This window comes from Pararge aegeria, chromosome 3 (assembly GCF_905163445.1).
Source record: "Pararge aegeria chromosome 3, ilParAegt1.1, whole genome shotgun sequence".
NCBI lineage: Eukaryota > Metazoa > Arthropoda > Insecta > Lepidoptera > Nymphalidae > Pararge > Pararge aegeria.
Window position 1 is genome coordinate 19,986,683 of NC_053182.1, and position 27,449 is coordinate 20,014,131.

The 27,449-nt window shown below is 37.5% G+C and overlaps 1 protein-coding gene across 2 annotated transcripts; it reads left to right on the forward strand.

Annotated features, from left to right (window-relative positions):
- LOC120637116 (ras-related protein Rab-5B) lies at positions 1-26,989 on the forward strand. Of its 2 annotated transcripts, none has more exons than XM_039908771.1 (6): positions 1-187; positions 4,044-4,294; positions 7,499-7,571; positions 19,764-19,980; positions 23,808-23,920; positions 26,000-26,989. In XM_039908771.1, the coding sequence occupies exons 2-5, from the start codon at positions 4,047-4,049 to the stop codon at positions 23,909-23,911; spliced, it is 642 nt and encodes a 213-aa protein (XP_039764705.1). In that variant the 5' UTR covers positions 1-187; positions 4,044-4,046; the 3' UTR covers positions 23,912-23,920; positions 26,000-26,989. The 2 variants fall into 2 exon arrangements, with proteins under 2 accessions (XP_039764705.1, XP_039764704.1); XM_039908770.1 differs by lacking the exon at positions 1-187 and adding an exon at positions 269-736.
- The last annotated feature ends 460 nt before the right edge of the window (positions 26,990-27,449 follow it).

Consider the following 27,449-nt stretch of genomic DNA (forward strand, 5'->3'; position numbering starts at 1 on the left):
CTCTCTCGCTTCCATGTTTGTTCGTGGTCATTTCGCATTTCTGTGCTAGATTTTCCAGCTTAGCATTTAAATTAATGATTTCATCCTTTGAAAGTGTGTAATTAATGATATTATCGGAATCACGGCGACCTTGCGAGGAACAGTCGCCCACTAAAAAGTGTACAACGGCGATTTAATAACTGGGAGGGTACGTCTTTCATGTCCTTTTAATCTAGTAAATGCGTCATTTTATCAAATAATGTTTAGTATGAACGAGTTACTGAATACTGCAGTATTACGCCGAGTATTTGTGTTGGTCTAGTTCGTTTGCTAGAAAGTTGGTGTGGTTGGTTTGTGGGTGTCTGTGTTGAGAAGCACAGCTGATTCGTGGAGTCGCGATAGGTCGAAGGAAATGATTGATACGGGCTGGTACGGTTAGTCATCAGCAGGAGACAGCGATTTCGACGACGTCCGTCAGTTTTGTGGAAAACTGACTGCCCCGTTCCGCAACTGCGTCAAATGATCACCGATAGAAATCCATTGTTCGTCTTTCTTTGTGATTCTTAAGATACGCGATTAGAGATAACAGTCCTTGTTTTTGTTGGGAGTTTTATTTTCTATCATTTGTTTTGTTACGCGAGTTCAGTGTTGTTTACTTTGAATACCCTGAAATCGTCATGTTTTGATGGGCGTTTCGGGATATACGGCTTACGTGTCATTTATGGTGTCTAACTGTATTTGTGTGGCCTGATAAATGGTAAGTTTTATCATAATAACATTTTTAATCTATTATCATAGGATAACAAACACATTTGTGACAATTGTGTCCTGAAATCATGGACCAATCTACCTATTTGAAACCAAATGTATTGTGTCAATGCTTTTGAAATTTGTAGGAAACAATATAAATTCCATATCATTAATAAAAGTGGGTTGAACTATTCTAGAGGAAAATCGGTAAGTGGGCATTAGTAATAATTTAGTGCTAGTCAAATCTCTAAATCAAATATACAGTTCAGAATATAGTTCCAGTTTCCAGTATAGTTAGCTTTGAAAAGTAAACGGTAGATAGAGGATGGCACTCTTTTGAAACCTAGATAATAGATTTGTGTCAACTACCAATGATTTTCATATTTTACGAGTCACCTTAGGTGCTAAACTTTGACAGCTATAATCTAATAATGATTTATTGTTTAAATTTTCCCTGCTTATGTATCTCTCAAAATACACAAAATTATTAATAAATAGTAGGAATAACAACCATTTTCATATTTCACACATTGACATAAAACATCATAACTCCAAAAATATTTCAGGCAGAGGTTGTACCCAACTTAATACCAGATAAATTCATTTATTTGTCTTAAAACAAGGGTAGGTAAACCAAAACAGACATAGTAGTGATAAACCTCTATATTCAGACATAGGTATCCTTGAATATTTGACTTAGAATTTATAATGAAACAAAAGAAAAGGCCATCCTATTTCCAACTTTGTGAGTTTAACTGTATGTGACAGTTGACAAAATGTAAGTGAATACACATTGTGGGATTGGGTGGATTAATTTAGTTAGGGTTTTTTTTTGTACCACAGAGATAACACTATTATTACGATGTTAACATAATATAATAAAGTTTACATGCTCTCTGAGACAACACTAATATTATACTATTAATGAAAATGTCTTTACTATTTATGACCCATCCAGGGAATCAAGTCCAGAATCTTGTGAAACATGATATGTAACAGATTAATGAAATGAAACCAATGCATTTTTTGTTTATTGTATGCTATCCAAATTAAACTGATATAATGTGAATTTGTAGCACGTTAGGTTTCCCATCAAGTTTTTTTTTAGTAATAATGAGAATCAAAGTTACCTACTCCAGTGGCAAGGAATTTAGACAAATCATACAAGTAACAAGGTCATGTGATTTCTTTGTTTAGCATAACAACTACAATAGATTTTAATGATAAAATTTATTACCTCCATAATATACTTGTTAATCTCTACTGTTTTCAGAGAATACCTTACAGTATACTGTAAGGTGTTCTCTGAAAACAGATAAACAGTAGTATAAACAGTAGTATTTTCTATACAGATATTTCTTATCAATTCTTCTATTAAATTTTTAGTAATCCTTATGAAAAAGAGATTTGGTATCTCATATATGGTTCCAGTCTACCTATGGGTAAGAATCAAATTTATGCATATATTTAATAGGTACTATTTGCTGTGGCTCTAAGTTATGACACAGGAGGTGAATTCCCATCAGTGGATCACTTAATTGCACCTACCTGTACCCGTGTACCTTAATTAACAAACTTTAGAGGCAGAAACAGATGAAAAATCTTGCCAACTTAGTAATATTAATAATTTCATGAACAGCTTGGAAACCTTGTTATCTGTGAAACTAGTCTCAAATATCATTTCTTTCTTAAAATGCCTTTAAAAAGGTTAAACTTGACCTACATTCATTTGTATTATCATTAATATATTGCCATGAAATCTTTGACAGAGCCTGCTAATTGTTATAAATGGGTGACATTATTTACTACAAAAACTATGCTAGAAAGTTAAATAAACAAATAATGTTATTTTTTTTTAATTTAAGCAATTGAAATGTTCTGTTTTTCTTCCACTAGCTGAAAGATGTTAGATTGACTGTTCATTCTTCAAATTCAAAAATTCAAATTTTCTTTTTTGTTGTTGTTTGTAATGTTCATACATATATGTTAACATAATTAATGGGATGGTGATAACTTCGTTCACCAACTTAAACCTAAAGCTACAAGGGTTCCAAATCTTCCAAAGTTCTCTGTTCTAAGAAGAGCCCACAAACATAGCCGGGTATATTTTTTTTTGACATCACCTTGTGGTATTCAAATGTTTTGTTGTAGAAATAAGTTTCCTGTGATGCAGAGTATTTTTTTGCATTTAAATTCTCAAGTTGGTTGTTATGGTCAAGTATTATATATTCGGCGTAAAAAAATTAACTTATACACATTTTTTTTTTTGGAAATAAAAATGCTACATCGGTAAAGTACGTCATTACGTTCATAAGGCTTTGTAATGTTTCACTGAAGGGATTTTACTGAACTCACACTCTGTGGTAATGTGATTTGAATTGAGAAAATTTCCGAAGAAAATTCAGTTAATTTAAATATTGTCTCGTTTTGACGGCGTCCCTCTTTCTAGCGTAATTGGAATGTTGCTATCTTGCTTCGATGAATGCGTTTCGTTCAGCTGCAAGAGCCCGTGATGCGATAACCGAAGAGTATATACAACGTGTAACCAAATTACCAAATAAAATTGAAGGATGTATTAGTATATTTCATAAGAAATCAAAATATTAAATTAAAAGAAGCATACCTATTTATTTTTCCATACAAACGAATTCTAAGTGTTTTCTTATAACAACCCTATTGAAGACACAAGACCGACACGTGCATAGTACCTACGCTACGCGTATCTAATAAAGTGTTAGGAGTCACATGACTGATAATAATAATTAGATTTATTGCATAAATACACGTAGATAATCAGATGTTACAAATTTAGCTTTTGTTGTTGAAATAGTGTATTATTAATTTGGCGTACAACTTACTGTATATTACTTATTATATCAAATAAAAACATAAAAAGAAAACATTAAAAAAGAAATTACAACCACAATTTGAACGCAAAAATATATAAATTATAATATCGATAGTAAAAATCATCTAATGAAATGGAAATAAGCCGTTAAGTCAAAATACAAGTATATTTTAATGAAATTAAAAAAGTCATCCTTGAATAATATCTATCCATTATATTGTTGATAATACATGCATGCTAAATTTGTCGAAAATAATAACATTAAGTAAAGTCAAAAAATTCATTAATTGAGTAAAAGCACTTCTCATGCAATTTTCTCTTAAATATAGGAAGATTCATTCCTTTCATGGATTCTGGCAACTTGTTATATATTCGAATAGCCATACAAAATGAGTAGTAGTACTGTAAGGTCGCATTAGATGTGGATCAAAATCACCCTTGGATTAACCAGTTATATTGTTTGCAGGACATGGCAACAAACAGAAATGCCGCGGCTCAGAGGCCGAACGGTGCCCCACAGACGAAAGTGTGCCAGTTCAAGCTGGTGCTGCTGGGCGAGTCCGCGGTGGGCAAGTCGTCACTCGTGCTGCGCTTCGTCAAGGGCCAGTTCCACGAGTACCAGGAGAGCACCATCGGGGCCGCCTTCCTCACGCAGACCCTCTGCCTCGACGACACCACTGTAAAGTTTGAAATATGGGACACGGCGGGGCAAGAAAGGTGAGTCTTTATATTTTTTAACTAGCGGTTCATACGCGTATAGGTCAACCTAAAAAAAAATCTAAATTAATTTATTCCAAGTTGGCCTAATATAAGTACATTCGAAACGTCAAGTATTTCGGTTTGTAGTGACTCTACCGGTCCGGAAGGCAGATTCTATGGAGTAGAAACCGGCAAGAACCTCTTTCATAACTATGAAAGCGGAGCCGGATGCTTCCAAGCAACTTTGTCAAAAGCTATGCTGCAATTGCTGTCTCGGACTTTTTTTAGAACTTTTAAAGGGTAGCAACGTTGTCGTAAATGATTTTATCGAAATTTTAATTGGTTACGCAGCGCACGAAGCGGATCCTCAAAAAAAAGGAAAAAAAGCCCCGATTTTGAAACATGCTCCATTGGTGTTATGCTCCTTTTGGTCTTAGTGTTATGATATATAGCCTATAGCCTCGTTCGATAAATGGGCTATGCAACAATGAAAAAAACCTGTAATTCCTGAGTTAACAAACAATCAACCACCAAACTAGCTTTATTTTCATAATAAACAAACTCTTTAGCTGTATATATTTGTATAAGATTTTCTGATATTTTCTCCGAATGAAGATATGCGCTTAAAAAATATACAACGTGTAACCGAATTGCGAAATAATATTTAAGGATGCATAAGTATATTTTATAAGGACCACCCTGTAAAAATATTAAATCCAAAGAATTATATTTATTTTTCCATACAAACGAATTCAATCTAAGTGTTTACTTGTGACAACCCTATAGAAGATAAAAGACCGACACGGGCATAGTACCAACGCTACGCGACGCGTAACTAATAGAGTGACAGGAGACATGATTTTAATTTTGCATGTGGCTTTAGGGCTGTATCTGATTACTTTCAGTAAAAACTACGGCAGTGGCTTACTCAAAAACAATTAGGTTTTCGGTTTCACAGATATGTCTCAGAGACAGTGCATAATGCACCTCTGAAGCCTCCGAAGTATTATTTCGGCCTTCATTTACGCGTTGTATATACTTAAACTGAATCCGACAACTCCTAGCGGTCATCGAAAAAAGAAAAGTAAATAAATACAAATTGCAATGTACTACAATCAAACGAATCCGGTCATGTTACTATCCTAAGGCGTGCGTAGGTTACGGTGGCTTACATAGCTATTGCACTTTGATTATTAGTGGTACGTGTACGTGTCGCCTAAAGCTTGGTTCACATTAGTGCTATCTCTAGATGCGTACAAGGTCGACTCAAGTACCCAAGTTTTATAAAACCCGTGTCTCAGGGTACTCGCAAATAATGATTGAATACACTTTATTGTTCACCACATAAAAATACAGGAATAATTATAAAAAAAAACAGTTTACACGATGTATACAATTAGGCAGCCGCTACATAGCGATTTTTTCGATGCAACCGATGTCGTAAAACAGTGCTCAAGACGAGAGGTAGGTGATGCAAATAATATAGAATAGAATAGAATAGAAAAACTTTATTGCAGCACAACGCAATAAGAAAAAAGTAATAGTACTTAGTGCTAAGGTGCAAAGGCGGCCTTATCACTAAAAGCTATCCTTTTAAAGGCAACCTGAGCGTAAAAATATAAACCTAAGTAAATATAGTTTTTTTTTTTTAATTTCATCGAAAAATACAAAAAAAAAGTATAACATTTAAAAGGTGTAAAACATAAACTCTTAAGAGTTTTACCGTTACACCCTGCGCCGTCGACAATCATTGGTCGTGAATACAACAAGCTAATCAATAGAAAGAAACGGTCATAAATTAGTGATATCTGCATATCGTCTGCAAAAGGTGCAGAACTCCTTTGTGGGGTTGAGTATACGCTTTTACAACATGATTCCTAAGTAATTCTTGACCTACCAATGCATACATTTAAAAAATGTGTAAAAACGCATCTAGTACAGCGAGGTTACTATACATTTGATGAATTCCTCAATGACAAGGTAGAATGGAAGCAGCCAGCCTCGCTCTCATCTCCCGCAAGATAGCAAAATGATTGTAAATGTTGATGTTGGAAAAGAGCAACTACTGAGTTTCTTACCGGCTCTTCTCGGTAGAATCTGCTTTCCGAACCGGTGGTAGAGTCACACAAACATGCATACTTGACGTTTCAAAAGTGCTTATAAAGTAGGCCTACTTGAAATAAATGAATTTGAATTTGAATTTGAATAAGCTAGAATTCTATTGATAAAATAAATTTCACAATCAATTCATTAGATCCGGAGATTACCCGCTATTTACAATCTTTCAAACTTTACCTCCCCGATGTACTTTAGCTAACGGTTATGTATTGTGCGATTCAGTGTGAACCAGTGCTAAGTGAATCACGGTCAAACTATTCGTGCTGCGACTTTGAACGTCACGTGTTTAAATAATATTTCTATAGGTTCTACTTCTTTATTATTGAGCCTTACTTATTATTATGAAAGCAACTATGTATCGGTTGGTACGTCGTTCTTTTACGCAGCAACGTAGCCACAGATCCAGTTTATAACGCGAGCCACGTTGAAATTACTCGACCAATTATCTCGTCTTATTTAATATAAATAGGAAGACAAAATGGTAGACAGAATTATCTTGTACGCTAAACTTTCTAGAGAGTTATCTCTATCTATAGTTAAAAACTGTTTATCATATTATATATATAATAACGCTTAATTAAGATTTTTTTATTAACAAAAATAGAGTATTTGGCAATCTATCAATATGTACCCATTAATTTGCATGACTTACGTAGGCTTAACTTTAATGGGTTGTCAAACATAATAACTAACTTTATTATTATTATTAAACTCTTTATTTGTATACCACAACATTAACATATACAAAATATAATAAAAACAGAATCATATAGAAAGAAGTAGAATACAAAAGGCGGCCTTATCGCTTAAGTGATCTCTGCCAGGCAACCTTTGAACTAGAAAATAAAATTAGAGTAACTTTAGTCCTGGAATAACATCTAATTCCCAAGTGGCCAAACATTTCCAAAGTGGTAACAGCAAATTCCTATTGAACACAGGAATATTTGTATTTTTACACGAAAACACGTCCTTCTTTCCACGCTTTCGTGTTTACACACGACAGATTAGTCTGTACCACACGTAATTGTAATACCATTTACGGACTTATTTATCGCGGGTAAAACCGCAGGGCGCAGCTTGTTACTTAATAATGTATGTTTGCAGGTATCACAGTTTAGCGCCCATGTACTACAGAGGGGCGCAAGCAGCCATCGTAGTTTACGACATCACTAATCAGGTAAATTTTGCCTTTTTTTTTAAACTAAATAGGTATTCACCTACTAACTTTAGGGATATGAGTCAATGTCAAAGTCAAAATATCTTTATTCAAGTAGGCCCATAGATGTCACTTATGGTGCGTTTTAAGAGAAATGTGTACACGGTAGTGAGATGACGGCGATAACCATATTCGTGAACTTAACCAAAGCTACGAGGGTTCCAAACGCGCCCTAATCTAAGAAGGCCACAAAAACTTAGCCGGTTCTTCTTTTTTGTTATCAACATCTCACCTTGTGTTTATAATTATTGAAGCAACCAGGTTCGAGCAATAAATCACACCCAAGCTTTTTTATCGATTACGTAGTCCTTCATACTATAATAGGACTTTTCCGTAAGCAAATGTGTTTATTCTAACGGTTAGCCCGCTTTCCTCTTAGACTGCATCGTCACTTCCGACGTGGTTAGATTGCAGTTAGAGGTTCACTTGTAGTGGAATATAAAAAAATTAAAGTCACTATATTGGACGATTGTTCATGAGAGATAACTTAAAAGTATCACCTAGGCTCATTTGCCTTAGTACAAGATTCGCTCACTCGCAATAGAGGAGTCGTTTTCGAGTATGGAAATACTTGGACATCGGAGTAAAATGGATTTTATTTGCATAGGATTAAATCTCAAATTCTATAGCTACTAGTTTAGTCTAGTCTAGTTTAGTCTAGTTTTTGAACCGTTTGTAACCAAAATCAGATGTACAGGATTTGCGACTCTAAAAAAGTGGTATAACGTCCATTTTACTTTGACGATACAGCGTTAAACATTCTAAAAGAACTTTTCGATTGCGAGCAAGGTACTAAGGCTACAGATATGAATGACAGAGTTCATGCCGTACAAATCCATTGTAACCTGAGAAAAACAATGACATTATCGCGAGATGAGTCATGCTAATTTTAAATTATATAAACAGAAAGTATATAATTTAAAATTGGCGAAACTAAATATTTCCCGCTACTAAGTCGGCTTTATTTTTGTTTTTATAGAAAATTCAGTGTTAATCTTTCGTATTAGCGGACTTAACGAGATAAAATTAGATTTGAGATTAAAGATTGATTCAGCGGTTGGGCTGATCATAGGTAAGAAACAGACACATCTCATTGTGAAACAACTAGCTTCTGCCCGCGACTTCGTCTTCGTGGACTACAGAATTGGGTCTAAAGCTTCGCTCGTTAACAATATTGAACTCTACCACGGGAACTTTTTGAGAGATCGGTATAGAAAGTACTTGTCTAACATCTATACTAAATTTCAAAGCTGTCTGCCCATGGTGGAGTCACATGATTTTAACTTTGCATGTGATGTATCTGATTTATTTCCGTAAAAACTATGGCAGTGGTTTACTCAAAAACTATTAGGTTTTCAGTTTCACAGATAAGTCTCAGAGATAGTACATACTGTAACTCTAAAGCCTGTGAAGAATAATTTCGGTTTTCATTGACATTTACGGTATATACAACTAATATGGATTTGCAAGTTGATGCCTCCACGCCGCCGGTCGAAACCGTGTTTCATGTTAGTGTCCGATAACCTCTCTTTAATATCATTACATTAATATGTGCAATTCCCTTGAGCGATCGAAGCCGTGTTAATAAATTTATAAATTACTAGCTGTTGCCCGCGACTTCGTCTGCGTTTGATTTTGTTTTTAAAGTATTTAGTATCGCTAAGCTTTAAATGAGTATAGTAGTATATATATAACATGTGACTGCCAATTAATTATAGACAAATAATTTTGCAATAAAATAAAATTGTGACTATAATTAAAGATCTAAGCTATCCTATCTCTTAAGTTGGACCAGACCGCTCACGGTGAGCAAATTTAATTTTAAATCGGTTAAGTAGTTTAGGAGTCCATCGCGGACAAACATCGTGACAGGAGATTTATATATATTAAGACTAGCGGACCGCTAGTAATTTATAAATTTATTAACTCGCGACTTCGTCCGCTCTGTCGCGCAGAACTTTTAAAGAGGAACAATTCCATCAGGTCGTCGTTTTATTATCACTAATACGTATAACGCCATGGTCGTCGGCTTATTAACACCCATACGTGATAACAGTCGTTAGAAACCCCGTCAACTCCCAAAAGAATTGGTCAAGTTCCATGGCGCAGTGATGATTGCGGTGCTTTTATAACTGGAAGGTCTCTGGTTTGATCGCCGACGGAGGCAATTTGGGAATTAGTAATTTCTATGTGTTCTCTGGTCTGGTCTGGTGGGAAAATTCTAACGTGGCACCTTAAAATAAAACTTTAAAAAAACATAGATTTACCCTGGTTACTACAGTACGGCCAGGAAAATTTAATAATTCATAATCAGTGGGCACTCACACGGACAATGTGAGATGGTGATAACAAAAAGAACACCCGGGTAAGTTTGTTCCGGGCTTCTTCTCAGGGCGCGTTTGGAACCCTCGTAGCTTTAGTTTTAAGTTTACGAATGTAGTTATTGCCATCACTACTCACTGCAATGTTCACATTTTGTATGTAATCAGCGTATCAAAAGTGCCATCCATGTGCCTATTTAAATAAAGAAATATTTGAATTTGACTTTGACTATATTTTAGACCGCATCATCATTTCATTACATATGGTGAGCTTTCAGTCAAGGTTTTAATATTCAATATATATTTTTAACTCCACTATATTGCAGTATAGTAGTCACACCGTTAATCGGTTCCTACGCGACATCTTAGAACACTTAATAAATAAATAATAAATAGATAAATATACTATGACAATACACACATCGCCACCTCGCCCCAAAGTAAGCGTAACTTGTGTGGTAACTAAGATGACTGATGAATATTTTTTATGAATAATTTTATGTATATAAATAAATACTTATAATATACATATAAATACCCAGACACTGAAAAACATTCATGCTCATCACACAAACATTTAACAGTTGTGGGAATTGAACCCTCGGCGTGGACTCAGAAAGCAGGGTCGCTGCCCACTGGGCCAGTCGGCCGTCAAATCGGTTAGTGAGTGCCGTCTTTGTCGGTAGGGTGGTAACTAACCACGGCCAAAGCCTCCCACCAGCCAAAAGTAGCAGTAGTAGTAGTAACCGGGCCCCGAAGGCTTAACGTGCTCTTTGTGGCACGGGGGTTTACACCGCCAATTTTCTAACTGCGGGCTGGTAAAACTAGAAAACCCAACAATTTTTGACTCGACACGGGATTTGAACCCAGATCCTTGTGATCTGTAGCTAAGCGTGCTAACCACTAGACCAGTCGACCGTTTGACACCGTGAACGGTGGCATCCTTATGTGGTTGATATTCCATCAAATCGCACGAAACGTTTTGTTATCCACGTTTCTGATACGTACCGCTAGGATGTGGAACGCCCTCCCGGCAACTGTGTTTCCTGCCACGTATAAGTTGAGTACCTTCAAATTAAGATTGAATAGGCTTTTTCTAGGCAAGCGTGCTCCAATCTAGACCTCATCATTGCTTTCTAACCGGCATGATTGTCGCTTAGCTCTGGCATATAGTTAATAAAAAAAAAAGATTCCAGGCAACGAGTTGCGAGAACAACAAGTTTCTCGCAAATTAAGTTCTTCGCAGCGTGGAGGAGTGGACTTCGATTTTAGCCGTAAAATCTCAATCGAGTCGTTTTTTTTATTGCGGACCATTATTTTATTTATAGCGGTACATTAGACTCCGATATTTCTGTGACCTTTGATTTTAAATTATACAATTTATGCGAGTAGTGTCTTATCTGCGGGTTAGCTGAATTAACCGCTTTTATCTATATATCTATAAATAGATACAGATACATAAAACTCACTACAAGTGCTGTAAGCGGTGGTAGCCCAGTGGGTGGGAGCCCGACTTCACTTTTGGGGGGCCCAGTTCGAATCCCAGCACGCACGTCTAACTTTTCTAAGTGCTGTGCGTTTTAAGTAATTCAAATATCACCAGGAAACCTGCATGCCTGAGAGTTCTATATAATGTTCTAAAAGGTATGTGAAGTCCACCAATCCGCACTGGGCCAGCGTTGTGGACTACGGCTTTAACCCCTTCTCATTGTGGGAGGAGACCCGTGCCCGGTAGTGAGTTGATGTTATGACATAAAACTCAATCTGTATTTGATTGCGAAATTGCTGTCGCTTATAAATTAGGGCCAGAAAATATGTTAAGCTCATAAAAGACTTTATGACCTAAACATACATGTACTGCGTTGTACCCATTTATCTTGGTTAAATTCGAACGAAAAAAAAACACTATAAAGCGAAAAAGTAGCGGTTATTGCCCTGGATAAGATTTAGTCCACCGGCTTCTAACTTTGGAGTTATGTGCGTTTTAAGCAATTAAATATCACCTGCTTTGACGTTGAAGAAAGTCATTGTGAGTGAACCTGCGTGCTTGAGTGGTCTTAGGTGGTGGGCCAGCGTGGTGGACAGCAGTTCAAACATCTGAGATGAGAGTTCATATAATTCTGAGATGAGACCCGTGCTCTGTAGTGGGCCGGTAATGAGTCTATAACGAATGCGAAAATAATATGAATCTCCTAAAAGAATTCCAAAAATTCGGCTTTATTGCCTGTCTGCAACCTATTGCATTGTGAATTTATAGTTTTCTTTATAACCACTATCGCAAAGTGTTATTGTAACATGTGTATCTGTTTGTCTGTCTGTAGCATTGTAGCTCTGAAACGAATGGACTGATGTTGAAACTAGAGTTAATGTAACGTCAGTTCTGTGTATCTAGCTTCTATGGGAGGTTCATTTAAATATTTTACTTTTACTTTTTATATCATCAACAACCAAATTACAGGCCCACAACCCGGTAGTGGCTCCTGTGGCACGGGGCTCTTCTCAGAATGAGAAGGGTTTTGGCTGTAGTTTACCTAGCGGGCCAGATGCGGATTGGTGGACTTCACACGCCCTTGAGAACGAAATAGCTTATATTAAAAACGCACGTAACTCCGAAAAGTTACTAGTGCGTGCCGGGGCTCGGACTCTGTCTTCACGAAAGGAAAGCCGAAGCCTTAACCACTAGACTATCACCGCTTAATGTTCATTTTGTATTTTTTTTTTATAGTAGATTATTTTGAACGTTTTTTTTATTTTTTAAATAAATTGTGTTCTGATTTTCTACCATAAGAAGTTTGCACTTAACTCGAGTACACTCGTAGGGTCGGCAGTTGACTCGATAATCAAAAATTCGATTATCTAACCCTTTGTGTAACGCGTTCGTGCATCATGCTTCAACACGTTTAGCGGTCGAGGGCAAAACGGTATTCAAATGTTACGTGTTATTGCATTGATGTTTGTATAAGAATCTATAATGATTTTCATTGAACATTTATGCCCGTTTCCACTAAGGGGGCGTCCATAAATTACGTGAGGTGTTTTTTTCAAAATGTGGGTTTCTTACGTAAACGCGTTGGATTGTTATTGTAAAAAGAAAAAAAAAATAGGTTCGTGCTTTTATTTACGACTAGTTAAGACGAGTAAGATCAAATCTTAAGCATGTACAATCTGGATTAAATGGACAAAAATAGCATAGTTTTTTTTCTATCAGTTTTTTGTTTCTATCAGAAAAAAATTGCGTGATATTTGCCGAGATCCCCCTCTCTCCAACTTAAGATTAGATGAGATTTGACTCGTGGTTGACACCGACTCTTACGACGCCAATTTCCAAACGCGGGTTTTACGACGCAAATTTCCTAACTCGTGGTTGACATCGACTCGACGCTTACGACGCCAATTTCCAAATGCGGGTTCTACGACGCAAATATCCTAGCTCGTTGACACCGGCAATTATATAACTCCAAGCTTATACTGAAAATACTTAAACAGAAAAAACACAATCACTAACGACTGTTTGGCCGACCTGGGGTTCGAACCTACAACCTCGTGATCCGTAGTTTAACATGCCAACCACTGGCCAAAGCAATATTGCTATAAGCGATACGTAATTTGAAAGGAATTTCATAGGTTTTAGTTCAGGGTACAACACTAATCAAGTAATTATTTTTACCTAATATTAAGTTTAAACAGAGCACTCTTTACGTCCTTCAATGATGGCAGCATCGCAAAAAAAACCGGAACAGAGATATAGATAGGGTGCGAGTGAGAAAGACAATACAAAAAAAAACAAGGCAAAGATGTAGCGAATAAATTACCTTATAATTTAATATTTGAACATTATTATTTACACCTGTCTAAACAAGCTGTCAGCAAATGGAAGATAAACCAAACGGCCTGTTGTATGTTGCACATTACAACTGGATGTATGAATGCTTCTAGTTCAAGGCGTCGCTAGAATTTTCGGCTGCGGATTACGAGGTCTTAAGTTCGATTCTGATGTCAGGCCCAAAAATTTTTGGTATTGGGGTTTTCTGCTAAAGAAAATTTCACTAACAGATTGGAGTTAGGTACCTAATTGGGAGTGCACATCCTGACCTCGAAAAACTCTTTTTTTTTGTTTCTGAGCTCGCCCGGGGAGTTACTATCGCCATACTTATTTCTGCCGCTAAGCAGCGTTTAAGTTTTTGCCTCCCTGGTGAGAGCAGGCTTCGGCAGTGCCTAGTTACCACCCCATCGTCAAAGACGTGCCCGCTTAGCGATTTAGCGCTCCGGTACGGTGTCGCGTAGAAACCGATTAGAGCTAAATGTAACCGCTATGCTCCCTAACAGGTAAGCCCGCTACCATTTTAGACTGCATCATAACTTACCACCAGGTCAGATTGCAGTCTAGAGTTTATTTGTACTGGAATTATAAAAAAGGGTTTCCGCGAGAGTGTCTGAAGAGCCTGGTACACCTTACGTCTCAGGTTGATGGACACAGGGCGCTACATCGCAGGACGTGTTCTTGCTTTCTTTGCAAGTTATCAAAATTAAGCTTAATTTGCTATACTCCGCGAAAAGCAGGAGAATTTGTGTGGTGTAATTTATAATTTCTTCAATCCTTATACTCCACACCAAACAGATCTTCGGCAATATACCCTCTACGCACGTTTCGCTCCGAAACCGGAGCATCCTCAGGAGATGTTGACTTTACAATGAATAATTGTTAAGTGAAAAATTCGCCAAATGTTTCGCCTTTTATACCTTTCTGACCCCCACCTTATCTATCTAAGCTTGATTTTGATAATATATCATGGATTTCCGCAAAGTAACGCCTGCTTCTATCCAATATTCTTTGCAAGTGTTTTGCTCTGCGGTGGGACATATGCTTGCTACGTCAAGTATACCTATAAAAATAAAAAGTGATATTCAATTGCTAAATACGGACATAACTCTGAAAAGTTAGTGGTGCGTGCCGCGATTCGAACTGTGTTCCCCCGAAAGCGAAGCCGAAGCCGTAACCACTAGGCTATCGCAGCTTCTGCGAATTCTTATAACTAAAGCAATAAGTATTCTCGGCTGCGTAATAATCCTACTTATGACAGTAATGCCACGTGACGTCACTACACGCGCTACTTAAACAGCGAGTACGTCAATTGTACTACTGAGATATCGACTTAAGAGTTGTTATGGCAAGGACAAACATGTAACATCCTTACAATCTTTTTTTTTTTTAATTTACCCCTTGACTGCAATCTCACCTGCTGCTAAGTGGAGGTCTAAAATGGTAACGTGCTAACCTGTTGAGGGTATGCTTGTTACATTAAACCCATACCCCTAATCGGTTGGCACGTCTTTGTCGGTAGGGTGATAACTTTGACGGTGGAGGAGTTGGCAGCGACCCTGGTTTCAGAGTCCAAGGCCGTGGATTAGGTTCCCACAACTGGATTTTTTTTGTGTTATGAACATGAATGTATATAAGTATTTATGTTGGTATATTATTCGTAAAGTTATTTGATCAGTTATCTTAGTACCCATAACACAAGCTACGCTTACTTTGGGACTAGTTGGCGATGTGTCTATTGTCGTAGTATATTTATTTATTTATATTTATTTAACTAGCCACAGCCAGAGCCTCCCACCTGACCAGAGCAGAAAAAATTTGTCCTTGCCGGGAATCGAACCCGCCACCTAGCGGGGTTCAAAAATATGTCCATTGGAGCTATGTGCCCCACTAATTTACCACCCTAGCTTCACAACTCTGTTTAGCTTTGGCAAACTACAACAGATTTTGCTGGTGTAGGTAAAATACGCTCTGTTGCTATCTATTGAGCTCGGAAGCGGAAAGGCCCCCATACACGAGACGCTCGATCGCGTCTTTTCGCTCAATGAATTTACAATTAATCTTAACAATGTAAAGTCTACACCTCCTGAGGATGCTCGGTTTCGGAGCGAAACGTGCGTATAGGGTACATTGCTGAAGATCTATAAGGATTGAAAAAATTATAAATTACACCATACATATTCTCGTGCTTTTCGCGTAGTAAATTAAGCTTAATTTTCATAATACATCATGGATTTCCGCAAAGTTACGCCTGCTTCTATCCAATCTTTTCACTCGGCCAATGGTCTGTTCGACAGTACGCTCGAAATTAATTATTTCTATCTTTACCCTAATCTTTTCTGTGGATAAGTAACAGCATTATAGATTTAGTAAGTCATCTGAAGATTTTGGACTAGATTGATTTTTCTTAAAAGAAATTTAAATTTAAATTTATTTAGCACAATACATAATGTTACATTTAAAATAAATCTAATTATATAATGTAACGAACGTACACCCAGTTTGGGCGCAGCCATTTTGTTTGAATTTTAAAAGCATAAGTAAGACATCGTATAGTAGGGCAACCGTTTTAATTGGGGTGCTCAAAATAAAAAAAATCATTTATAGAATAAAAGCATTGCTCTATGAGGTATTTTTTCAATATTTTATTAAATTCATTGCCATTTTCAGTGTTCCTAATAAAATTCATTGGAGATCGGACGAAACTTACATTCTTGAATAAAGTAATAGTGATGTGTTTTTTTATTTTAAAGAATCTTCGGCACCAGGCCCCGTGCCTCGGAGAGCACGTTAAGCCCGATTATTTTCACTTAATTGTGGTATTAGTCGTTAAAGCCCTCCAACCCGCATTGGAACAACGTTGTGGGTCTATGCTCTAAAACTCGTCTTTCCTGTGAGAGACGAGGCCAGTGCCCAGCAGTCTGTAGTTAATATAGTGGCCGCGGATCATGATGATATAAGCACAGATCGTCTTGTGTATGGGCCCTTAAGGTACATCGCCCATGACCTTCACTCGTTTGTCGGTAATTGTTGGAGGTATTTGATTTACAGTACAATTTGTCATTACATCGCATTCTGTCCGTGTAGTATTTGTGGGGTCTCCGCGGCACTTGGATCTGTCATGCGCGACGGTTCGGTTACTTGTTAGCTCATGGTTAATCCATAGAATCTTCACTGCATAGTAAAAAACAAAGTCGCCGTGCGCTGTCTGTCTGTCCCTGTATGCTTAAATCTTTAAAACTACGCTACGGATTTAGATGCGGTTTTTTTTTTAAATAGATAGAATGATACAACTAAGAGGAAGGTTAATAATAAACAAATATAATACACTCATCGCCATGTAGTAGTAGTTAAAGTAAGCGTAACTTGTGTTATGAGTACTACGATAAGTGATGAATAATTTTATAAATAATATACATAAATACTTATAATTGACATATAAACACCCAGACACTGAAAAACATTCATGTTCATCACACAAACATTTTCCAGTTGCGGGAATCGAACCCACGGTCTTGGACTCAGAAAGCAGGATCGCTGCAAACTGCGCCAATCGTCTTGCCGTGTTTATTGTTTTTTCTTTTCTTTTTGTGGTGTACAAATAAAAAAAAAATATATACATTAGCTAGTGGCGTGTACTGGGCTTCTTTCCAGGGTAAGCATACAGCAGAAAAATTTCATAAAACGGCAAAAATCCTCCTCTTATACGAGTTATATATAAATTTTAGGGTAGGCAGTGCTTTTGTGCATGTATGAAGTGCACGCCCCTGATATTAGCCCGCTACCTTCTTAGACTGCACTTACCAGAGGAGATTGCAAACAACCAACTTGTAGTTGCATGGAAATCAAATGAGGCCGGCAACCAATATATTAGGGGTATGGCAGTTATATTGACCCCACACCTCGGTTTCTACGCGGCACCGCTAGGCACACCCCATCCCCTAGGTAATAAGCCACCAGACAAATCCGGGCGAAGTATTTCTCTTTTTCCAGTAACAGTGTAATTGAAGCGATAAGCGATAGTATTTTGGTCGCCGCCCCCGGCAGGCGCGGGTGGCGGGCGGCAGCCGCACAATCGTATTACCGACACGCATAAGTCTTCGCGAGTTCAAGGGCGGCGAACCGACTGGGCCGCAATAAACACCGCGTACGACTGCCGCTGGTGTAAACTGCCATCGATTCGCGTTAATGTACTGGGCACTATTTCAACTGGAATAATGTCTTATAGGTTTTTTTCATGTGAAACCTCCAATGCCCTGCTAATAAAAGCGACTGTTCAAAATATTGCTTCTGAATTTTCTCTGGTCTGGTGTTGTCTAGGCTTCGGCCGTGGCTAGTTACCACCCTATAAACAAAGACGTTACGCTGTGCGATTTAACGTTCCGGTGCGATTTCGCGTAGAAATTGATTAGGGTTAGCCAGATACCATCTTAGACTGCATCATCACATACTAGCAAGAGATTTCAGTTGAGGGGGGGGGTTAAAAAAAATAAACGAATGTATAACGACAATTTTCTAAAGCCAAGGGTTTTTCCAAGGGCTTAGCGGCGTTCAGGTTTGAAGCATTATTTCTTTCTTTCTTGCCCAAAATTGCAGCTCGTGCATGGAACCTGAGACTACCAGATCCATGCTTGAACATGTTAACCATTATACATTGGAGACAGCAAATTAGTGCAATAAAACTTATTAAATGTTTACTATTATGACTGCGTTGTTTTTATATTGAACAGACAGACCGACATTGATATGTTATCTGCAACTGAATACATTCGCCGATAGTTCATACATTCTTGCAAGGGTAAAGCCCGCTCTATAGATCAATAACTCTTGTATCTATTTTTTTTCCCTATCGTTTCTGCTGCGCAAACGCTTACTGTATCGGAAAGATACTCTATTTTTATTTCCCCCTAATCTCTATGAGTTGTTATAATGTGTATCTGTAATTAAAAAAAAAGCTCCTATTATTGAAGGCAATTGAGGCAGATTTTCCAAAAAAGGTTAACAAAACTGAGAAGGAGACAGGCTAGATACGCCATAACAGGCCGCTATGGCACAGGGTTCATGCTATACAAGATAAATAGTTCTTATATGCGGAAAATTTATGTTCTAGTTTTATATGATTTTAAAATACACTGTGCGTTTCCAAAAATGTAATAAACATTACAAAGACCTATCGCTAGAAAACCTTAATAAAATAAATAAAAAATCCCGTGCAATCAATTTAAAATAAGTAATACAAATCTTGACGGCCGAGTGGCGCAGTGGGCAGCGACAATGCTTTCTGAGTCCAAGGTCGTGGGTTCGATTCCCACAACTGGAAAATGTTTGTGTGATGAACATGAATGTTTTTCAGTGTCTGGGTGTATATCTGAATATTATAAGTATTTGTGTGTATTATATTCATAAAAAAATATTCATCAGCTATCTCAGTACCCATAACACAAGCTAAGCTTACTTTGGGGCTAGATGGCGATGTGTGTATTGTCATAGTATATTTATTTATTATTATTTATATTAAAAAGAAAAAGCTAACGCCCAGTTTTGGGCGCCCCACAACTTCGTTCTTCTCAAGATTGCAGATGTACCTTGCGTACGTTTGGCAGTTTCTCGAAAATCCTTTGATACTTTTTGAATTTGCCATTTATGAATGGGTAACTGTTGCCCGCAATTATTCTTCTGCGTTTTTTACAAATCGCGTGCGAACGGTTTGTTTTAGTGGGGTAATAATTAGCCTCTGTTACTTTCCGTCCAATTAATTAATTGTATGCCAAAATTCGATTTCATTGGTTGCTAACTAAGGCCGGAATGAGGGACAATTTTTATTAACCTACTGTCTTTTACCATTTCTTTACCAGCAAGTTTTGAAGCCGGATCTCTGGCAATCGCGATCTGAATGCTTTGCCAACTAAGCCACGGTGCCATCGACGGATACATATTTTCGATTCCTTTTTAAACAGCTCTTGTTGCATTAATTGTTTAGGGCTGGCACTTATGAGTCCCATTATGTTCCAGGACACATTCGGCCGTGCAAAGAACTGGGTGAAGGAGCTCCAGAGGCAGGCATCCCCGTCCATCGTGATCGCCCTAGCGGGCAACAAGAGCGACTTGGCCGCCAAGCGCATGGTCGAGTTCGAGGAGGCGCAAGCGTACGCAGATGAAAACGGCCTGCTCTTCATGGAGACCAGCGCCAAAACGGCAATGAACGTTAACGACATATTCCTAGCTATCGGTGAGTTGGAGCAACTTGTACGCCAAGTTATCGAAAGAAAGATAGAAAACTTTATTCGGATACTAGCGGACCCCAGCGCCATCTGTCGGGCTAATTTGTGAATCTAAACCATCCAGGTTGCCACCCAAACGTATACCAAAAAAATAATTTAAATCGGTCCAGCCGTCTAGGAGGAGTTTAGTGACATACACACGCACACAAGAACTATACATAGTCTCCAGCACCGACGCAATGTTGCCTGTTTATCGGTTTTTTACCGGATATACTTCGGTGAGTGTGCTCAGGAACTTCACAATCTTGTTCCCCCTTCCCCGTTTTACCACAGAACAGCGAGACACCGAGAGCGGTGGCATCCTTATGTGGTTGATATCCCATCAACACGCACGAAACGTTTTTTATCCACGTTTCTGATACGTGCCGCTAAGATGTGGAACGCCCTCCCGGTAACTGTGTTTCCTGCCACGTATAATTTAAGTACCTTCAAGGCTAGAGTGAATAGGCTTTTTCTAGGCAAGCGTGCTCCAACCTAGACCTCATCATTGCTTTCTAACGGGCATGATTGTCGTCAAACGCTGGCCTATCGTTAATAAAAAAAAAAAATATATATATAAACACAATAGAATTCAAATACAACTTAATAGGAACGGTCTACACAACAATTATAGGAACGGTGTGATCCCAAAATGGTCTTCACTCAGCATGTTTGCAGTGCCTGTTAAAGACACAGCGCTGATCTTCCGTGAAGCCAGACGTGACGTTTGGACGGTAGGCACTGACAGAGCGACGCTTAAAAACAATGGATATGCTATCAAATAATATAATTTAAAAGTATTATATATTTTATATAATACTCTCGGTGACTTATGTTACAGTAATTTTATAAAGTGGGTAAATAGCCAAACTTTTGATGACTATAAATTATATTTGCCAGATATTTTAACAAAATGATTAGGATTTTACAAATACCCTAACCTAATTAATATTATAAATGTGAATGTAAGTTTGTTTGTTACGCTTTCACGCGAAAACTACTGAAACGATCTTCATGAAACTTTATTCATATTCTTGGAGGTATTAGAAATTAAAAAGCATACTTTTTATTGAAAAAAAAAAATTACGTAAGATAAAAAAAAATCAAAATCTCATATATGACTATAGGTGTAGACTATGAAGCAGTACGCTGCCTCCAAATATTACGCGGGCGAAGCCGCAGGGCACATCTAGTAGTAGTAATTAATAATTAGTCGATAGACAGTTTTAAATAAACTAACTAATGTTTATGACATTGAGATGGTGGGTATTTTGATATAAATACGACTGCATTATCGAAACACTTCAGTCCTACATGGACTCGAACCATGCAAAGATACCTCCCGGTGTCTTTAAGTCGTTATCACTTAACTTGGTCGCCAAGACCAATGATCTTTAACACCTAAACGTGGTAACGTTCAGGCCTGAGTAACGTGGTGTCGCTCAGATTCATGGACACAGTGCGATACTTCGTAGAACGTATTTCTTGCATACTCTGCGAAGTGTTGCTATTTAAAGGCAATTGTTTCGACTTACCATCAGGTAGGCTACATGCTTGATCCTACAATTTATTTTTATAAACAAAATACTTGCTTATCGGTCGACAAGATAACCTTGGACGTCAACGCTCCTAGCTATCGATTAGTTGTACCCGACTTGGCCGCCAAGACCTATGATAGTCAACGACGTATTACTAGCTGTCGGTCTCTGCAGTTAGGGTAGTCAAGACCTATGATCGTTAACGGTATATTGACGGGCTGTAAAGATATATTGGCCACATCATAAAGCTTTTATTGTGGCTTAGCTATGATAGTTAGATTTATTTCCTTCCGGATTATTGTGTACTTTAAAGTACTTAAATAATAGTTCCTATAAATGAATTCTATAGCAAAGATTTTGCCACTTTTTTAAACCAACTTAGCGTTAATAACTATGAAAGTCTACAACATTACTTAGCTATCGGGGAATTGGCCTAAGTTTATCGCAGACACGCAAGGACCACTGCGAGAGTAGTTAAGCACTCCATCACGCAAGCAACACACGCATGAGTGAAGGAAAATACATTTTTGATAATATATTTAATAGTGAATCTACCGCCACTGCAAAAGTTATCGAGATAAACCATTTGCTATTTTTTAACGTCAATATTTTAGAATAGAATAGAGTAGAATTTGTTTATTTACCAGAACAACACAAACAGACTTACGGAGTAACTTTAAATTGTTTACCTAATTTTAATAGGTTAAGTCAATGATGTGTCGTGCCAATAAAAAGGTTCTGACTCAGCTTAATGTTCCGGATACTAATGTGCCCACAACGCTGGTATTCTGTCTGTTGCTGGTATCTGAGTTGAAAGAATTCCCGTTATGAAATAACATATTAGAAAAAAAAAACAAAAAAAAACTATTTACAGCTATTTTTCATTCATAATTCTTTACTAGTTTGTAAGCCCATGGTACAAATTTATATATTTTAAAGAATGTAATGTAATATAATAAACGCTTTCGGCACATTTTTCCAGGCGTCATTGCGGATCCAATGAGCTATCGCACATAATTTTAAGAGCAGTATCTCAATTTTGTACCATTTTCAACTTGTCGACTAGACTACTTCACAAAAAATTTCATTGTAGAATCAATCGAGTTCAAACAGGATGGTCCTACGAAAAAACTGCGATAATAGCTTAAAATAAATAAATAAATGAATAACCAAATATTAACTGACTAATAATTAATTGTAAATAATTTATAAGAATGACTTTTTTACATTTTAATGCATGCTGTGATAACCTGTAAATAGTTGAACATTTACTGTGACTCATTCCAAAAAAAAAAGCAAGTCTTAATGTATCTACTGTTGGTTGTCCTTTATAAATAAATAAATAAATAATAAATAAATAAGTGTTCCATAATTTATATTTAAAATTATTCAGTTCAAGCTGCAAAACGGAGCAATAGTGCATATATGAAATGTGCTTGCGGTATGGCTGTAAAAATATATAATATAATACCAACCGATTTTGAAAACATGAATCTTAGGCTGCTTTTCTACCAGACATGTGCTATGCTACGTTGCTATGGATGCGTTTGATATCCACCAATCATATTCATTGGTGCACATAGCTTAGCCCTGGTGGAAACGGATTCAACTAAGATATGTTTTTATATGGAAAGATGCGTGCTACGGATGCCTGCTATGGACCGTTGCGAGTGGTGTAGCTATGTGCAGAGCAGAGTACCTACAGTATGCCCGCGTTTGTCGCTGAAAGTAGACATGCCACTTCTCTACTATCGATACATCTCATGGCTCGAGCTGCGCCTCTTTCTCGCGCAGCTACTTTGCGGCGGCGCATTTTCATAGCGCATCTTCCTCGCACAGCTACATAGCTTAGTATCGGTGGAAACAGTCACATATTTTCGTAGCGTAGATTTCACATCTTCAGAGCATAGCTGCATAGCACATCTCTGGTGGAAAGGCACCCTTAATATGTTTAAGAATAAATTACGTAAAATGCTTCTCGAAAAATGTTATTATGATGTAAATTAATTTCAATTAAATTTTTAAAACATTTTTCGAGAAGAATTTTACTTAATTTATTCTTAAACATATTAAGATTCACGTTTTCAAAATAGCATTTCATATATTTACTATTGAATCGTTTTGCAGCTTGTTGGGATATCTGACGAATTTATACGTATTATATTCGCAATTTCTTTTGAAATAATTTGGATATCTATGGGTAGTAGTGTAGTGATAAAGAGACGTGGTGGCGTTATGCATGTCTGTCTGTGTCGCAGCGAACAAGTTACCAAAGAGCGAGAGCGCGGGCGGCGGCGCGGCGGCGGGCGCGCGGCGCCTCAACGACGCGGACGCGCCGCGCGGCTCCTCCTGCTGCAAGTGATACGAGCAGGTGCGTGCGCGCCGTACACTAAACCACTGCCTGCCCTCACATTCACATATAAATCGAATAGGAGGACAATTTTTGCCGTTTTATGCAATTTTCCTGGTGTATGCATAACCTTTTTTTTTGTCGTGGTGGAAAAGTTTTATGGCTACCTCTGTCCTTTTGGGCAAGACAGAGGTTATGTGGGACTCGTTCACCACGGTATGTCCCTCTCGTTGGCTATATTGGACCAACAACCCCAACCGATTGCCAGGGCTACTACGCTAAGGAGGAGGGGATCAGGACAGCTTGACCCCCCTCAGACAGTAGGGAGACTCACATAGGGACGGGTAGCTAGCCCAATAACTACCCGCCGCCTCCCAGGGCAAGCACGCATCCGCTCCGGCCTCCTTCTGCGAGATAACTTCTTCGCAAAAGTGTGTATACATACCCTGGTAAGAAACCCAATTTCTTCGCAAAAGTGTGTATTCATACCCTGGTAAGAAACCCAATGCACGCCACAGCTTTCGGGGTGACCGAGTTAGATCCAAGCGGTGCTAGAACAGGCAGAAGACAAGAATTATATCCCCTCACAAGGTATATAATTAACGTGTCCACCTGCTAAAGCACGGAAACATGGAATAGGAGAAGTTTACCCTCGGTGATTATAACACATATATTATTTGGATATTATTTCCACTCGTCCGCCAATGGTCTGAGAGTTGATACTGCTGTGGGAGTAGATCAATTTTTATCCTTTCCCCGAGGAAATAATTGTCTCCTGACCATGCTAACCGTGCTGGCAGCTCTTACTTTTCAATACCTTTAGTACAAGATTTACTCGCAATCGAGGAGCCGTTTTCGAGTTACAAAATACTTGAATATCATAGTAAAATGGGTCTTATTTTAATTGTTTTAAACTTCAAATTTGCATACAGTTCTTCTGATAAAATTCGTTGGCAGAACTTTGTAAAGGAAGTGAGGGGTTTATGAATCTAAAACGAGTGGACATTAGCCCACTTTTAGTGTAAAATGCGAAGATAACTCTTCGATAGTGAGCGATCTAATCTTGTACAAACGCAACTGAATTTGTGCGTTCTTCACCCTAGAGTGGTCGTGGGGAGCATTTTGCCGCTTCGAACGCGCTTATTGTTTTTGTCAAGAATCAGTTAAATACTAATAAGCATAGTTATATCATATTAATCAACAAAGTTTTTTTTTTTTAATGTATATAATAAAAGATTTTAGAAAACATTTTAATTGAACTCTTTTAACGTATTGTTAAAAACACATACAGGATGTGCTACGGCCTAACAATGGTCGCAGGAGTAAAAATTGTGTATTTTATAATTTGCAATGTTTAAATTGAAAATTTTATGTCACTTGATGCTAAAAACCTTTTCTTCTAGTGACAACTCGCATCTGATAGCTTCCACGCGATTCGAACGAAAGTAAGGGCATCTTTCAAAATGCGTGCACTCCGGCGCAAAACGGGCAATTGTTTTATGTTATTTTAGTGAGGGCGGCAAAATGCTCATAGCTCGCCCACTCTAGGGTTAATTTAACACAAAAACAGCTTCATAAGTTTAGACGGCCGAGTGGCGCAGTGGGCAGCCACCCTGCTTTCTGAGTCCAAGGTCGTGGGTTAGATTCCCACAAATGGAAAATGTTTATGTGATAAACATGAATGTTTTTCAATGTCTGCGTGTTTATCTGTATATTATAAGTATTTATGTGTATTATATTCATAAAAAAAAAACCATAACACAAGCTACGCTTACTTTGGGGCTAGATGGCGATGTGTGTTTATTGTCGTAGTATATTTATTATTATTATTTATTATAAGTGCCTGTGACAAGGTCTACATGAATAAAAGATTTTTTAATTTTGAATTTGAATTTAGTGCAGTCAAACATCGTTAGGAAAACTGCATGCCTGAGAGTTCTCCATAACGTTACGTTCTGTCAAGGGTTCGTAACGTCTACCAATCTGCACTTGGCCAGCGTGGTGTCCATAACCCACCTCATTCCAAGAGGAGACCTGTGCCATTCCTGCTAAAAAAAAAAAACTTCATTTATTTATAACAGATTTTTTTTTAATTTCCAGATTATATCGCAACAGGGCGAGGGAGCGCGCGGGGGCTGAGGTAGGCTATTTATAAAGAATTATCGCCGACGACGACCGCGTCCTATTACTAATAGATACTATACAAACACAGACATCCTCTCCCGGCGCACCGACATTGGCCCCACGGTCGCTTACCAATGTACAATCGAATGTTGGTGCTGCTATTTGCTACACGTACATTGGCTCAAATAACTTCGCCAATTTTCGTTTGTAAGGGTCATAACACACTGGCGATTTGCGAGCGTGTCCTTATGAACGCGCGTTCTTTATGCAGGAAAAGAAGTGAACCAAATTTTTTTTTAACTAAATTTGTTCTACACATTATAATAACTATAAGCATATTGAAAAATTCTAAATCAAATGCTTAAGTTTTATAACAAATAAGCCAAGATTTTTTTGGTTTGCGTGGAATATACTTAAAAAAGGTTCCACGCTTGCATTGTGCTTTATGCATTTACAAATTTAAGAGGTTTCTTGTGCCCAAATATTCCAGTTCAGTATTTTGTTGTAGCCCATTTAAAGCTTAAGAGCCTTAATATTTAGCATTCCAGTGAATGTAGTGCAAGTGTTTAGTAATAATCGACTTGATTGATTGACAACTTTAATTTTTTTTTAGATTTATGTAACCCAAACCTCCTTAAACCTTGCTTGGTGCTCTAGTTACGCCACAGAAATGTAACTAGTTGTACCTAAGTGTAAATTACCCATAAAAACTCTATTGTAATGAGCGAGTGAGTGATTAATATTTCAAAGTCAAAGTTTTAACTATTAGATAACAACCCTGTAATTATGGTGCGTGTTTATAGTTTTTATTCCATCGCATTCACTCAATGAGATTACGATGTTAGCTAAATTCGTTAAGTTTAAACGCACGATAAAAGGGTTTAACTCGTCCTGTAGTTGCTAGCATACATACCACGAGAAAATTATGTCTCCGCATTATCTCGTCTATCGTTATAGTATAAAAAATACGAGTAAAGATAATTATCTAGTGACACGAATGCATAGTCGTTTTCTTTTTGTATTTTTCCCTAGGCAAGAATGTTTAAAAGTCAACTAACTCGAAACGCACTCTTATATCGCCAGTGTGATAAGACCCTAAGGTGGCCTCACGGTAATATCAATATTGGTGTAACCAATATGCGATAAGTGCGTTGGTATATTGGCCAATTGTTCCAATGCTGTACATTGGATCTAAATTATAATATAAATGTTGAAAATCGTTAGATTTCGATTGTATAATCAAATATTGTTTCAATAAAATATTTTTTATTTATTTTTTTACAATTTCTAGTATAAAATACGAGGATAGGACGGTAATCTATATGTTTAAAGTGATGATTTTACTAAAATATTTCGTATAATCAGTTAAATTGGACGTCGTAAATTTTTAAATACTTCTTCTTTTTGTTGTATAATTTTTGCGGAT

Coding starts and splice junctions, on each gene's coding strand:
- LOC120637116 (XM_039908770.1), top strand. Junction 7,572..19,763: donor TTTACGACATCACTAATCAG/GTAAATTTTGCC, acceptor ATTATGTTCCAG/GACACATTCGGCCGTGCAAA. Junction 19,981..23,807: donor CGACATATTCCTAGCTATCG/GTGAGTTGGAGC, acceptor TCTGTGTCGCAG/CGAACAAGTTACCAAAGAGC.